This window comes from Strongylocentrotus purpuratus, unplaced genomic scaffold, assembly GCF_000002235.5.
Source record: "Strongylocentrotus purpuratus isolate Spur 01 unplaced genomic scaffold, Spur_5.0 spur5_scaffold_8, whole genome shotgun sequence".
In the NCBI taxonomy this organism is placed as follows: domain Eukaryota; kingdom Metazoa; phylum Echinodermata; class Echinoidea; order Camarodonta; family Strongylocentrotidae; genus Strongylocentrotus; species Strongylocentrotus purpuratus.
Window position 1 is genome coordinate 22,032,455 of NW_022145614.1, and position 15,860 is coordinate 22,048,314.

Here is a 15,860-nt window from a genome sequence, read left to right on the forward strand (position 1 = left end):
TCGCTAACCTGCTCCAGAGATGCCAACCTCTTGACACAAAAAAACAGACTAAGTATCCTAAAAAATCAGATTTCGGAGAGAAAAATCAGATTTTCACGAAAACTCAACACTATCAATGGCCGGTTGGCCACGGGCCAGTAACATTTCAGAAAAATGTGATACTGGTGGTACGGTCAAGTAAAATGTTTGCTCTTTCATTACAATTTTAAAAGAAAAGTGTAAAGCAAAGTTTTTGTTGGGGTTGCGGGGTTTACTTGTACATGTTTCTATGCGATTCCATGGTTTTTATGGGTATAAAAAAAAAAAATTAAAAATAAATAAAGTATTATCGTACTAAATACGATAAAATCGTACTGGTTGGCATCTCTGCTGCTCGACTACGGAATCGTGAATACAAAGGTGTGCATGATCCACTACAGTTCTCTTATGAAAATCTATTAGAATTTCTTTCGTTTTTGCTACATTTAATTGTAAGTTATGCCTAGCTGTCACACCATTCAACAAACTGTTGGATCAGTGAAAAAAAATATTCAATATTATCACCTGAAAATAAACCCTGTAATCACCATATCATCGGCATATTTAATCATAGAGCAATTGTCGTCAGTGCTCACAAAATCATTAGTGTAAATGGAAAAGAGCACCGGTACACCCTTGTCTGAAGAAAAGGGAAGCCTGGGCCGCATCCAGTTAATACAGTACTGATGGAACGAACACATGAGACTAGCTTTCCTATTTTCACCTGCTGATATCTGCACAACAGAAATTGGTCGATTGTAGTAAAAAAAACAACAACATTGTTTTGAAGCTAAAGAAATATCAGTCTTGAGAGGGCGCTTTACAACATAAAGTGTTTATTAACTATAATTCAATCACTCTAGACTCGATTTCGACCATGACAATGATCATTGAATATTGTAAAATCGCATATGCTTCTAATATGTTCATTTGAACCAAATTCATGACCCCATACCAAAACTTTGTAATACCTAAAAGCCAGGATGAACCACAAAAATATGAGACGGACAAATAACCAGTGACGGTCGCCACAGAGCAGCTTCCATTTTGTATACATGCACCGCTTGTGTCTCCATATTAATTTTTTAAAATCAACAATATACAGCCTTATAGAAGCCATACCTCTTCATTTGAATCATCCAGGCCATAGCATGCTATTTCATGAAGGACGGCAGGGTCAAGGAGAAATGTCACATGATGGCTGACCTCTGACCTTGGATGTACTGCTTCTGCAACCTTCAGTGAGTCCTGTACAAAAGTAAAAGAAACATATTTCATCAAAGATGGACTGCAAATTCATTGAGTGGTTTTATAACAAACATCTTTGCCCACTGCCTGGAATGTTTCTGTGTCACACGCCCAATCAGCTAAGAAAATAACACCCTCAACACTAAGAACGGAGACAGTCATTGCCTTTCATTCACCCTTGCATACAGCCAGTTAAATTTGCAAAAGTCCCCAAAAATCTTTGGGGAAAGCAAACCCGCCCACAAAGGCTAGGATAGGACAAGTAGAAACAAGACAATCACTTTGGATATTTACGTAATTTTTCTGCCGCCGTCACAAAGATACCAGTCTCACTATAAGGACACTATAAGGATGGCTCAACGTTTCAAACAGGTTAACTATCAGTCAGGCAGACGGATAGTCAACCTGTTCGAAACGTTGAGCCACTCCCGCCACCCATCCTCTCCAAGCTAAGAAAGATAACCAACAGTCTTTTTCAAGACTACACCAACAGTCCTTTTCAGGACTACACAACCTCAAGAAAGATTACCGAGAGTCCTTTACAGGACTCCTCAATCCTCCCTCTCTCTAACATGGTGCATCCACAAGCCTACTGTATATCTACATCACCATGCAAACCGATACTTTACAAGCAACATCTAATTATTATTATTATTATCATTATTATCATTGTTACTAATATTATTCATTATCATCAATGTTTGAGATTGTAGTCTTGTGGAGTTTAACGAACACAATCATAGGCAAAGTCAGTTTATGTTATCATTTATGCTACTACTTAACCTTCTCCCTCACACATCAAACTATCTTGTCATCAATTTGTTTAACAATATTTTTATGCAATTGTTTTAGTGATCCACCACCTAAATCCCTTGAAAATCTCTGATTACCGGGAATGTCAGAAAATAAAGTTGACCGCCCAGTCAGAAATTGATGGTGTCCTCAAACTCGCACATGGAATTGAACGAAAAAGATCAGGAACCGAAGATTGATGAGGGGTGTAGTAGTTTTAAGCGTGTTGAATGATTGATACATTGGCAAAATGTGTTATTTTCTATTTCTATACTATTATATCTACATGTATGGGCCATATTTTACCTTTAATCTTTGTACAGTGTGAAAAAATGGAAACTTTTATACTTAATTGCACTTCAGTTTGTTTTGCAATATTTGTAATCAATCCTGTGATTATTGTGCAACAAATCTGGAGGTACATAGAGTCATTCGAAGGACCCCTGCTAAGTCATGCTCCCTGGATCCGATTCCTACCTCAGTTGTGAAGGAAAATGATGACTTGATGGCCATGCTTATCTCAAGGATAGTCAATGCTTCTCTACAGGAAGGGAAGTTTCTGGAGGAGCTGAAACTTGCTCATGTTACTCATGTACTGACGAAGTCATCCCTAGATCGTGATGAGATGAGCAGTTATCGGCCTATATCTAACCTGCCTTTCCTCGCCAAAGTTCTCAAGAAAGTAGTCGCCAAAAGACTGACATCACACCTTCAGGACTATGACCTTTATAAGACCATGCAGTCGGAGTACAAGAGGCTTCACAGCGTGGAGACTGCTCTTCTGAAAATATCTAATGACATCCTGAGGGTAGTCGACAACAAGAAAGCAGCTATGGTAATTCTTTTGGACTTATCTGCTGCATTTGATACGATTGATCACCATGTCCTTCTCCAGAGGCTGCAAACAGGACTTCAAGGTCGATGACACTGCACTGGAATGGTTCAGGTCATATCTTCACTGCAGACGACAGGCTGTGAACATCAGTGGAACTGTGTCGGATGAAGCTTCCTTGACCTACGGCATTCCGCAGGGTTCCGTCCTCAGACCGATACTCTTCACATCGTTCACTCTTGGGAACGTAGCCCGTCAACATGGTCTACAAGTCCACTTCTACGCAGATGACACTCAGCTGTATGTGACATTTGATCCAAGAGTGGAAACTGATGAAAAGGCCATAGCTGCAAGGATGACCTCATGCCTTGCCGATATTCGTCAATGGATGATGAAGAATTTCATGAAACTCAATGATGACAAGTCTGAATACCTTATAATTTCTTCACCTAACATGAGGAAAAAGATCAACTCCATGGACCTCCAAGTTGGCAATGTGTCTGTCTCTCCTACGGTAGGCGCCCATTACCTTGGGGTCTACTTCGATCAGTCCATGAAAATGGACAGGCATATTTCACAGGTATGTCAGACTGCTTACTTCCAGCTTCGTAATATTACAGCCATTAGACCATTGCTTACGAGGAAGGCAGCAGAAAGCCTTATCCATTCACTTATTTCCTCTAGACTTGATTTCTGTAACAGTCTTCTAGCTGGCCTTCCTTCTGAAACCTTGAACAGACTCCAAGCAGTACATAATGCAGCAGCACGTTTGCTTACTGGGCTGTGGAAGCATGATCACATCTCTCCTGTTCTGGCTGAGCTACATTGGCTTCCTGTCAAGAGCAGAATTGAATTGAAGGTCCTGCTGCTCACATTTAAGGCAATTTATGGTCAGACCCCAGCATATGTGTCATCTTTAATCAAGCGGCGTCATCTTCGCCCTGGACTTCGCTCATCTGGCCTTACTCTCCAGATGCCCATTACTCATCTCAAGGGATATGGAGACCAGGCATTTTCCTCTATTGCTGCTCGCCTGTGGAATTCTCTCCCATCATCTATTCGCGAAATTGACAACCTTGACCACTTCAAAGCTTCACCCAAAAGTCACATCTTCCTTCAGACATTTAAATGCCAACTTTATTGGAGGAGCTCATGCCTTTGAATGTTTTTTTTTAAACAGATATGTGGCGCCATACAAATGCTGGGAATCATCATCATCATCATCGTGTTTGATCTCATTTTTATTTTTATTTGTATAATCATATATGCATGATTTATTGAATAAAGAACAGATTCATAATTTGTGTTTATTTTAAGTTTTGGTTAGTAATTTTGAGTCAGACAATGGTGCGCTTAGAAACACCTGTATTAAGCGCCTAATAAATGTTGTGTATTATTATATTATTATTACATAGGCGTGTTATATGAGTGGAGGGGGGAATTTTTTTAAAAGATCAAATCTCCCATTGAGTTTCAACATGTGTTGTGTGTCAATCAAAGCAGCAGATCACCTTATTCGTCACCATGACAAATTCAATGTCTAGTTATAATTATAATCATTAATGTTATAATTATCATTATTATCATAATCATCATTAATAATAATAATAATAATATTCATTTGTAAAGCACAATAACCATGTGGATATATTCTACTGCGCTGCAAGAGCTCGTAAATGCTGTGCTATACATACTATATGAACAAGTGGGTTTTCAGTTTTGATTTAATATTATCTAGTGATGGGGCTTTCCTTATTTCTAGCAGTAATTTATTCCATAATCTAGGGGCAGCACAAAGAAATGACCGGTCCCCAAGGGTTACTTTGGTTTTATATGGGGGGTATTAGCAACATAAATGTGTCTTGTGTACTACAAAGGTTACGACCATGAGTTTGAGACTTGATATGCAACAATTCAGTAACGTAACTAGGAGTTTGACCATTTAGAGCTTTGTAGACTATCATTAATATTTTAAATGTAATTCTCTGGCGAATTGGCAACCAGTGTAGTTCCTTTAGAAGTGGGGTTATTCGAGAGAATTTTGGGAGGCTGCAAATTAGTCGTGCACATGTATGTGCATTAATGTCATTATTATTATTGTTATTACCAACAGATTATTCACACAAATACATTTAGATCAATCGACAGTACGATTCTGGAGATATAGATATGATCTCCTAATTCGAGGTCAGATCAGAATGAGCCACAACTGAAGAAAAAAAAAATTCATCAAAACAAGGAGTGGTATATTTGTGCAGGAGTGTTTACAACTGCAAATAGCAATAGATAATTGCAACATATCATTTAATCTAGTCTAGACTAGAATAATGTTTGCATAAGATGAGATCCGTACTGCTTACAAAACACTGGTGCCTGGTAGCCATCGTTGTTAATAACATTAACTTCCAACCAGTAGCTGGCTAGCTGCACAATGCAGTGTTTTCCCAGGGGGTGATTTTAGGGCAGGGTGTACCTAATTGCTGCTGACAGTTAACTGCAAGCACAAAGTACACACATACAGATCAACGATCTTACTGATGCATATTCATTAGGGCATAAGCTAAGGCATTATGTCAGAATACTTTTTTGCATCTCAATGTTTTTTTGGACAGCCATGTTTTGGAGGGTCGTGCGATCAGTGGAGAAACCACACTGTGTGGGATGCGTGTAAGGAGGAGAACAAAGATAATTGAAGGATAAACAAATATATGCAAATGGACAGAAGCAGGACTATAAATATCTATGAACTTGATATGTGTACTATTTGGATATTGGTACAATGTGCAGTTTCCATCAAATCTAATTTTATTTGGGGCTTAGTATTCAATAATTTAAACCCTTTAGTACCTTGGTCAAAGAAAACTGAAAGTTACCTTATGTCAATATACAACAACTTGATTGGTAAGCTTAAAGAAAAATTTCTCACTAATTTTATTAAAAGTACAATTACTACTTGAAAAAGTTTTCACTAAATTCAGTGTTGAAATCAAATAATATTCTTAAAATCATAACTCTACAGCATAATTCCTAAGTTACTTGCTCCTGTTAATGTGTATAAATGTATTTATAATATTTCTTCTTAGAGACAGTTTCCTTGCAAACTAGATATCCGTCTTAATCAATACATATTTGTACCTTGGTAATTTTGAGGCAGGCTCTGTATGTGTGTGATCTGCAGCTGAGATCTGGATGTGCTAGGTAGTGTAGCAATGTTGAATGACAAGATCTCTCATCTGCACTACCACTGGAATCATCTCTGGATCTGCATCTGAAATCATTCATATAAATAACTTATGATGGCGCTAACATAGGAGGAAATGTTGCAGAACATATTCATCATCAGCAGTAGAAGCTCTAGATCTGCATCCAAAATCATTTTCATAAATGATTCATGATTGAGCTATTAAAGCAATGGTAAAGGTATATATTGCTCTTTATCATCACTCTAAACCTGCATGTGATATCATCTATCGGTACATAGATGATGTATCAGAAAATTATGTAATATAGCTATTGGAGTAATTTTAAAGAATTTTTTTTTAAAGCTCATCATCAACCTTATCACATCTTGAACTGAATCTGAAATTGCAATCATTTACATAAATGACTCATGAGTCAACATCATCTGTTTAAAGAATAACAGTTCTCTCTAACAATTCATCACCAATGGTATCAGCTCCACATCTGCAAATGAAATAATTCACATAGCTGACTCACAGGTCATAACATTATTAAACTAAAATAAGCTAGAAGCATAGTTCCCTAATTAGTCACCACCACTGGTATCACCTTCAGATATGCATCTAAAGTTATGGAGTTGCATATAACAAACTATTCTCCAATCACTACATATATCCAAACTTACTACACTCTACTTACATGTCAGAGGAGAGTTGGACTAACGTCTCGATGATATCATTCATCCCATAGTAGGACCATGCAAGACATGCGCCCTGAGCCAGTTCAACCTGGTCATGCAGTTTCTATTGAGTGAGAGAAATCACAAACCGTTGAATAACACAAAGCTATATCAAGATTAAAGAATACATTAAAATGCTTGGGATTTGCTTTTTACCATGCATTTTATTTTTAATTTTCACCAAAGTAACCTTTCTATAGGAATCATGGGCAATATTGTCCAATTCAAAATAAAATCTGTTCACATCATAAAAAAGGATACTGTAAGTTACTATGTGAATAAAGAGAATAGATAGTTGTAAGGGATTATATCACTCATAACATACATGGTTTAAATTATTGCCCTTGTGGATACCCATCAAAAGTCTAAATATACAAGTTTTTCTTTTTAACCCATTACAAGTTTTGTTGCAGAGGGCACTATACAATTTTTTTTTTTTTTTTTTTTTTTTGGGGGGGGGGGGGAATAATGAAAAACTGAGAGTCAAATTTGAAAGAACATATAATTTAAATGACAAAATCATCTTTGTTTGATCAAAATATTGGTTCAGAGATGGTTGAAATATCAATAAATATGACCATTTCTAATATTTGTGGGGCTCCACATATATTCAATATTTTTTAACCAGCAGTTAAAAAAACGACATAGTATTCCAGCCAATGCCAATGTTGGCTTTTTGTTAGCTTTTTCGTGTTGAGTATAATAATACACACATCACCAGCCGGCCTGTGTATCATTATTATTAATTAATTAATTAAATAATGCCACCATATTTTTCTTTAACTGGAGCTGAATTGGTATGATCGTATTTTATCTCAATTTCACACATTAAGAGGTCTATAATTACCTTCATGAATAAGAATAAGAGCAATAACCATACACTTTAAAATCTTAATGTAGTCACCCAAAGAAACTTCACGACAACTGATAATTATGAACAAATTACATATGGCTGGAAAGATTTTCTCTTGAAAAACACAGACCATTTTCTGAAAAATCATATAGATATCATGGAAAGGAGTAAAATGCTTTGTGGCTTGCTGTGTCTTGCATGTGAGGTCACAAATCTTAATGCTCTACAGAGGACCGCTGAAGGCAGAAAACCTGGATCTCAAAATTAACATTTTTGAGAGATGATTACTGCAGGCCCCAAACATATTTTGAAAGGGAAGTTGTTTTATTTGATCAGTACAGCTTCCCTTTTGCAATGATATGAATTTCGCATCAATTTGAAATACTTGATTCTTCGGGCGACTACTTAAAACAAGAATTAAACTATCCATTTAATGTTTTCATTTTCCTTAAATATTTTACTGAGTAGTCACAATTATTGTTGTATTTCCTATCAAGGAAACTTGTCATTTTCAAGGTTGGATTGCCCTTCCTTCAATGAACTTACCAAAGAGTTCTTTCCTTTCACAAGGGCACATGCACTCTGCATGGACAAGATGATTTGTTCCATATCAGTGAAGATGGAATGCTGTTCTGGGCTCACAGATTTGACATAGTGCTGAAGATTTTTGATGCACTCGGGATAGGCAAGGTTGAATCCTGCATCAACTAGTAGCAGACCTAGGGCTGTGGAAAGCTCCTCAGGAATTAGATCCTGGGCCTGCTATAAATATAAATGCAAATAAAATATATCAAGTTGTAAACCAAATTTTGATAGAAATTACTTAACCTGTTAGAAACAATCACAGTTTGATTCATCATGCATTTCCATTGGATTTTATCCAGATTTATTTTGGGCTAATATTCAATAGGTTAAAGTTAATGAGTAGTACAGAAATGTATACACATGACAGCAACTTCATGATACATCAGGGTAAAGTTGAAGGTGATAGAGGAAGAGAGAAAGAGAAAGGCTATGAGAGATAGAGAGAGAGAGATAGAAATGAAAGAAAGAAATAAAGAAAGAAAGAGAGGGAAGGCAAAAGCAACACAGGAAGAGTTGGGAGACACAACTGCATTGCTGGACCAAACATGCCTAAACCTAACCTAAAACACAATTATAATTCACAATTCCTCACCCTTACCTTTTTAAAATGTAAATAAAGCCCAAATCAAATTAATGTTAAGAGTACTAGGGGAATAGCAAAATGAGAGAGAGAAAAAGAGAGAGAGAGAGAGAAGACATGCAGAAGAAGGATTACCTTTGATACAGGAGCAAACTGGTTGATGATTGCAAGGGTGAATGAAGCTAGGGCTTGGTAGATTTGAATGTGATGTGTTCTCTGTTGACTTGTCATGTGACCATTGTGAGCAGACTGATGGTGATGATGGATGAGACCTCCCATAGATTCAAGGCATTCACTCAGTTTGTCAGTCTTCAAGAATTGAGAAGAAATCAATGATGCATAAACATTAAATTACTCTGTCTCTATTTCCATTGACTACACAAGAAAGCTACCCTTTTCTCAGTGGAAAAGTCTACTTAAAACCATAAATTATTTTAAAGCAAAGTCTTGAACTTAATGAATCATATATCATTTTTATCCAATTTCAGGTAGTGGTGATGACATTATCAAAATAAAAAAGTGTCAACATATCCGTACCATATGCTTGCATTGAGATCAATACAACTGATATACTGGAACTGTAATTAATTATAAAAAATGATAGTTGAGTTCTTGTTTTAGACCGCAAATGCCTTCAAAGTGCATGATTATTGCACTTGTTCTTGGTAATGATATTTCTAGTGCCCTTTTAGGATCTAAAATTGCTATGAAGGTAACTTTAGACCCCAAAATGTGTGAAATTTAGACAATACGATTATACCAATTAAGCTCTACTTTTAAAAAATATGGTGACCGATATTTAATCAATTAATAAATAATAACAATACATGGGCCGGCTAGTTGTGCTTATTGTAGCCAACACAAAAAAGCCGACAAAAAGCCAACATCGGCATTGGCTGGAATAGAACGTATAAAGCGCTATTTCATTTTTTCAACTGCTGGCTCAAATTATCTAATACTTGTGGTGGTACACAAATATTAGAAATGGTTATATTTATGGATATTTCAGCCGTCTCTGAACCGATATTGATCAAACAAAGATGATTTTGTCATTTAAATTGTATGTTCTTTCAAATTCGACACTCAGTTTTCATTATCTCACAAAAAATTATTTTGTGTAGCTCCCTCTGCAACAGAACTCAACTATCCGTTTAAGAACCATTTAATAGGTTTGGTTTTCCACCTAATTCATTAAATTGCCTTGATATGGCTTGACCATTTCTGTTCATTTCTGTGAATAGGAAGGAAAAAAACCATGACTTTCAAAAGGCTAAAAAGTATTTACCAGCAGTCTTCCAGATACACTCTTGTCCTGCCAGATGTCTGCGGTCATGGCTATGCTGAGGAGACGAAAAGCTTGGTGGAGGAGATGAAAGAGATGAGAGGTGAGCTCCAAAGAGCTGACCTTGAGAAGACTCAATGCCTGCAGCATGACATCGAGGGTGAACTGTGGCAGTGTCATCTGGGAGAATTGCAGGACGATGGTGTCATCAGAATCTGTCTCAGGGTCCACCGCTGGAGGGGTGATGGAGCTGGGTAAGAGGGGGCTAGAACCTCTGGTTTGGGATAACAAAATATTTGCATTACTACATTAGAGTTCAGAGAAAATCAACTTTTCATTCAATAATGACACTTTTTATTTATTTATTTATTTCTGATCTTTTGACAGGGTAGCCCATTCACCAGCAAGTAGTGGTCTTCCATGGGGCCCTGAATGAACATATTTACATCGTTTATAACATTTATACAGAACAGTTACAAAAATAATACTCGTTTGCAAAATAAACATATATCATAAACCTAGTAAACAGTAATGTCAATAGGAAAATATTAATTAAGTCGCAATTATGTGAATAAGTCATGTAAATATTACAGAACATGCACGTAGTGTATATACGGCTGAGCCATTCACAAATTACAACTTTGTTTAAACAATCTCTTAAATGAATTGACAGAGGAAGCCGTTCTCAATGAATTATCTAGCTTATTCCATTCAAATATGGAAGAAACAATTGGGCTACACTTATAACAATCAGTGTGAAATCTAGGCACACGTAAACATCCACTGTCTATTTGCCTTGTATGATGCTCATGTACATCATTAGGATTGATTAAGCCTACCTGAAGGTAAGAAGGTGCTAAGTTATGAACACATTTATAAATCATCATAACACGACTTAACTCAAACCGCTTGTCTAGTGTCATCCATTTAAGACTTGTGAACAAATCAGCCGACGGTGTGTCATATGTCTTGTTCAATATTATTCTTGCGGCCCTCTTTTGAATTTTTTGCAGCTTAGTTGTATGAGAATGAAATCGGTTCGACCATACAACAGAGCAGTAATCTAATCGTGGCAACACTAGACTGTTATAAAGTAACTTTAAGGATTTTTGAGGCAAAAAACTCTTTGCTCTCTTTATCATGCTAATGTTTTTCTGGGTAAGTTTACTTACGTTTTCGATTTGTTTAGACCATTTCAATTCTTCATCTATCAAAAGTCCTAAGCATTTGGTGAATTGAACTCTTTTGATCAAATTGCCGTTTAATGAAATGGTGAAAGATTCAATTTTCTTGAGATTAGCAGGAGAGCCTATTAACATGACACAAGTTTTTTCAGTGTTAAGAACAAGACGATTTTCCTTAATCCATGCCATGACTCTGTTTAACGCAACAGTTAATTTTTCTTCCACAACAGTTGCATCATTTGCACTGACGGTAAGTGTCGTATCGTCAGCATACATATCTATAATACCTTCAGGAGTACATTCAGGTAGACTATTAACATATATTGAAAATAAAAGGGGACCAAGAATTGAACCTTGTGGCACACCTAATTTGATGGTTGATGGATGCGACTTGGCTCCTTTAAATTGGGTCACTTGTTGTCGATACCCTAAATTTGATTTGAACCAATAAATAGTCCTATTACTACACCCTATACAAGCTAGTTTATGTAGAAGTAGCTCATGGTCAACAGTATCAAAAGCCTTACGAAGATCTATGAAGGCAACTCCAGAAATCTCTGTTATCAATATTCAACGACCATTGATTTACAAGTTTTGCAAGTGCAGTAGCTGTTGAATGTTTAGGTCTAAAACCAGACTGATTAGGGTGTAATAATTGATTAACGTCCAAGAATTCACTGAGTTGTTGGTGGACGGCCCTTTCTATAATTTTACTCACGATAGGTAATATTGAAATGGGGCGGTAATTATTCAAAGAAGAAATATCTCCAGATTTGAATATTGGTACTACCCGAGCCTTTTTCCATTCACGTGGAACAACTCCTGTAGACAGGGATTTGTTAATGATATCACAAAGAGACCCTGAGATAACATTCTTCGTCATCTTTAAAAGTTTACAGCTGATGTGATCTTCACCAGTTGCTTTATCTATACTCAGATTATCAATCTGTTTCAATACAAAATCCTCAGTAATCAAATTCAAATTAAATTGCGAATGAGTTGGACCAATATTATTGTCCTCGTCTACTCTCAGTTGAGACTTATTCCTTCGCAGGTCCTTTGTAATCTTAGTAGCATTAGAAATGAAAAAGTCATTAAAAGCTTCAGCAATATTTGCATTGTCTGACACATTAGCACCATCAACATTTATGCTATTGGGAGATATAGGTAATGACTTAGGCACAAGGTTTCTCAAACATCTCCACATTTGCTTACTATTGTTATGATTTTGCGAGATCTGGTCTGCATTATATTCTCTTTTTCTTTTCCTCATGAGATGAATAACTGTATTCTTTAGATATTTGTAGGTGTCCCAAAGATCATCACTTTTGTTAGCTTTAGCAGCTTTGAGAACTTTATCACGTTCCGTCATAAGCTTAACAATCTCGTCAGATATCCATGGACATGCCTTTTTTCTTATCCGCTTTTTACATACTGGTATGTGCTTGTTGATTATATTATTGAATAGAGTCAACCACATATCCCACGCAACATCAACATTATCTATATCTTTTATGACCTGCCAAGGAGTACTTCTCAATTCACTGTAAAATTTCTCCTCGTCAAGATTTTTAAACGAGCGAAATTCTGCGTATTCAGATTTGTTATGGATCTTTGCACTAAAATCGCGAACCGTATACACCAAATAATGATCACTTATGCTAGTTTCAAATATTCCCCATTCATTGTAAAGTTCCTTGTCTGATACAAATATCAAATCAATTAAAGTAGAAGAGGTATTTGTAACTCTTGTGGCAGTATCAATTAGCTGACTTAGCCCGTACATATTTGTATAAAAAATTAACTTTTCAGCATTCAGATCAAGTTGGTGTGGCATACAATCACAATTGAAATCACCTAAAATAATACAGCTCATATCTTGCGAGAGAGCAGCGTCCATATTTCCGTCTAATTCTTCAAAGAAATCAACGTGAGAATTTGGAGGTCTGTAAAACTCTCCAACCAGGATGGGAGACTTATTTGGATAATGCAATTCAAACCAAAGGCATTCTAAAGTAGATGAAATCAAATCATCCCTTCTTTTATAATTGAACCTCTTGGATATATATACAGCCCTACCACCACCATGTCTCGTACGGTCTCTACGTAATAAAATATAATCATCTATATACAATTCAGAATCATCAATCATGGAGTCGCAAAATGTTTCATTTAAACCAATAACATCAAATGATGCATTTCTCAGAAGTAATCTAAGTTCGTCAATCTTAGCAACTAAGCTATGAATATTCAAATGGGCAAATGTTAAGCCCCTGTTTCTAAACGGAGGAACTGAACCACCTTCCAACTGTTTAATGTTACTCTTATTCAGTTCATGAGATTGATCCTGAAGATTATGATGTAGTATGCCAGTACCAGAGACAGAGTTTAACAGCATGTTGCCATGACGAGACGTAGATGCTCGTGCCACCCCTGTTGAGCTTTTGTCAGTGGAAACATTGGAAGAGCAGTTGCAGACTTTAGCCTCCCTCTCGGAGCAATCATCTCGAAATCCTGCGTTGAAGATCCAACAACTTCAGCGTAGGACATTTGCTGAGTAGGTGGCCCTTGAGGTCGCTCAATAAAGTGGCGTAGATTAGAGGCAAGAACAGCTTGTCCTGCCTTATTGATGTGGACCCCATCTCTGCCAAGGTGCCTGTCACCTATGTTTTCGTTGTCAACGAAACCCCATCTCCTTTCACGGGCAGCTCTTCTCAATCGCCCATTAACCCCGTCGACACTGCGCCTCTGGTGAACCGATTCCCATCTGCGGTGTATAACACCAGATAAGCATACATCACAGCCTTTTGCTGCAATCACGTCTGCTAATGCTATGATGTCATCGGCGGTGGATGTACTACCATTACCTTTCGACAAGTCATTTGACCCGACATGTAGAATGACGTCTCCTTTCGCCTTTACACCCTCAGTAGCCTTCTTAGAGGAGATATCAGCCACCGTTGCCCCTGGGTTCGGATGGCAGACTACTCGATGTTTTCGGCTCAGGAGTCGGCCCTCGATGTGCTTGATCATCGAGTCGCCTTCGATGACAACATCAGGTAGCTCAGACAAGCGGCGTTGGCGATGCCCTTGTCGGAACTCATTGGTTTGGTCGCTCGTCGACATCGAATTCGAAGGCTTTGCGTCAGTGCCTTCGAAAACAGCAGCAGGTACCCCCAACAAGCGGCGCTGGCGATGCCCATCTCGGTACTCTTTCATCTGGTCGCTCGTCGACATCGAAGTAGGAGGCTTTGCGTCAGTGCCTTCGAAAACAGCAGCAGGTACCTCCAACAAGCGGCGCTGGCGATGCCCATCTCTGTACTCTTTCATCTGGTCGCTCGTCGACATCGAAGTAGCAGGCTCAGCGTCAGTGACATGATTATCCGCAAGGACATCGAACCTATTCTTCGTCGGGACGGTATAAACATTTCCTGGTCGCTCATACCTCGCGGGATTAACTCTTGAGATAGTTCCCACTATCTCATTGAGATCTATTTTCTCCTTACCAGATCAGCACTATCAAACTTAGCTTCAAGATGGATAAGCCTGTCGGCTAGTTCATTAACTGACGACAAAACTAGATTGAATAGGTCATAGAGATCAGCTTGCTCAGTATTCGTCCCCTGATTCCTTTTGTCATTACTCGCTTGATGGATATTGTCATTGATTGCACTTTGCAGCCTATTAACCAAAGTTTCTTTTACACCATTTTTATTTAGACCACGTTTCTGCAGTTCAGCTTTGAGTTCCTTCACACGGAGACTCCTTACGTTATCGATGGTCATTGTGACATCATTTAATATAATTGTTCACCTGTTTGCTGAAAAATACTGCGTTAACATCAGTGCGTAATAAATGCTGAGATAACTCACTAGCGCACACTTGCGTTGTATCTTTGCGCTCACTTGCGCTGTATCCAAGATGAATTCTGCGTAAACTGTTTATATTGCGTTTAATGTTCAAAAATCAGGAAAATAAATATTTGAAAATTGACCAAAATAACAGTATAAAATGGCCAAAATCTTTAAAAGTCTAAAAATTTGTGGAAAATGAATTACACAAATCTCACCACTGTCCTTTCGTCGTCAGTTTGGTATAAAAAGTTTCCTTGAGTCCTTTATTTGGCTGCAGAAAAGTGCATTTTTCAGGAGGTCGCGAAAAACACGTCCAAGATAATCTCTCAAGATAATTTTACACTGTTCACATGAAAAACTAAATCACACTTTTTTAGGGGAAGGTGAAACAGGAAATGCGGAAAAAGGCTGAAATCAAGTGATTTAAGATCAAACTTTCCACAACTTTCAACAATCAGACATGAAATAAATTGATCCGATAAATTATTATAAAAGATATTCTCATCACCAATCTATGCAACTCAGAAGAACAATGTATATTATCTGACTTTTTAAATTTAACTTTGATAAATGCAAGTTGATCAATGCAATAATTATTAAAGCGTATCTGCCATAGTTTACAGGAGGGATTAGACTGCCCTGCAAGGTCACTTGACAGGTGGTTATCTCATCAACTCAGCTCTCAGTTAACATAATAAAAAAAGGATCATGGG

At 37.4% G+C, this 15,860-nt stretch overlaps 1 protein-coding gene across 1 annotated transcript in view; it reads right to left on the reverse strand.

The window, feature by feature from the left end:
* The window catches only part of LOC585877 (rotatin), a 98,927-nt gene that overhangs the window by 68,166 nt on the left and 14,901 nt on the right, over positions 1-15,860 (reverse strand). The window contains exons 8-13 of the mRNA XM_030975676.1: positions 10,113-10,383; positions 8,963-9,136; positions 8,209-8,424; positions 6,770-6,873; positions 6,026-6,158; positions 1,141-1,266 (exon numbers count right to left, since the gene is read on the reverse strand). Of these exons, the coding sequence (XP_030831536.1) occupies positions 1,141-1,266; positions 6,026-6,158; positions 6,770-6,873; positions 8,209-8,424; positions 8,963-9,136; positions 10,113-10,383 (1,024 nt within the window). The remainder of the gene's footprint in view (positions 1-1,140; positions 1,267-6,025; positions 6,159-6,769; positions 6,874-8,208; positions 8,425-8,962; positions 9,137-10,112; positions 10,384-15,860) is intronic.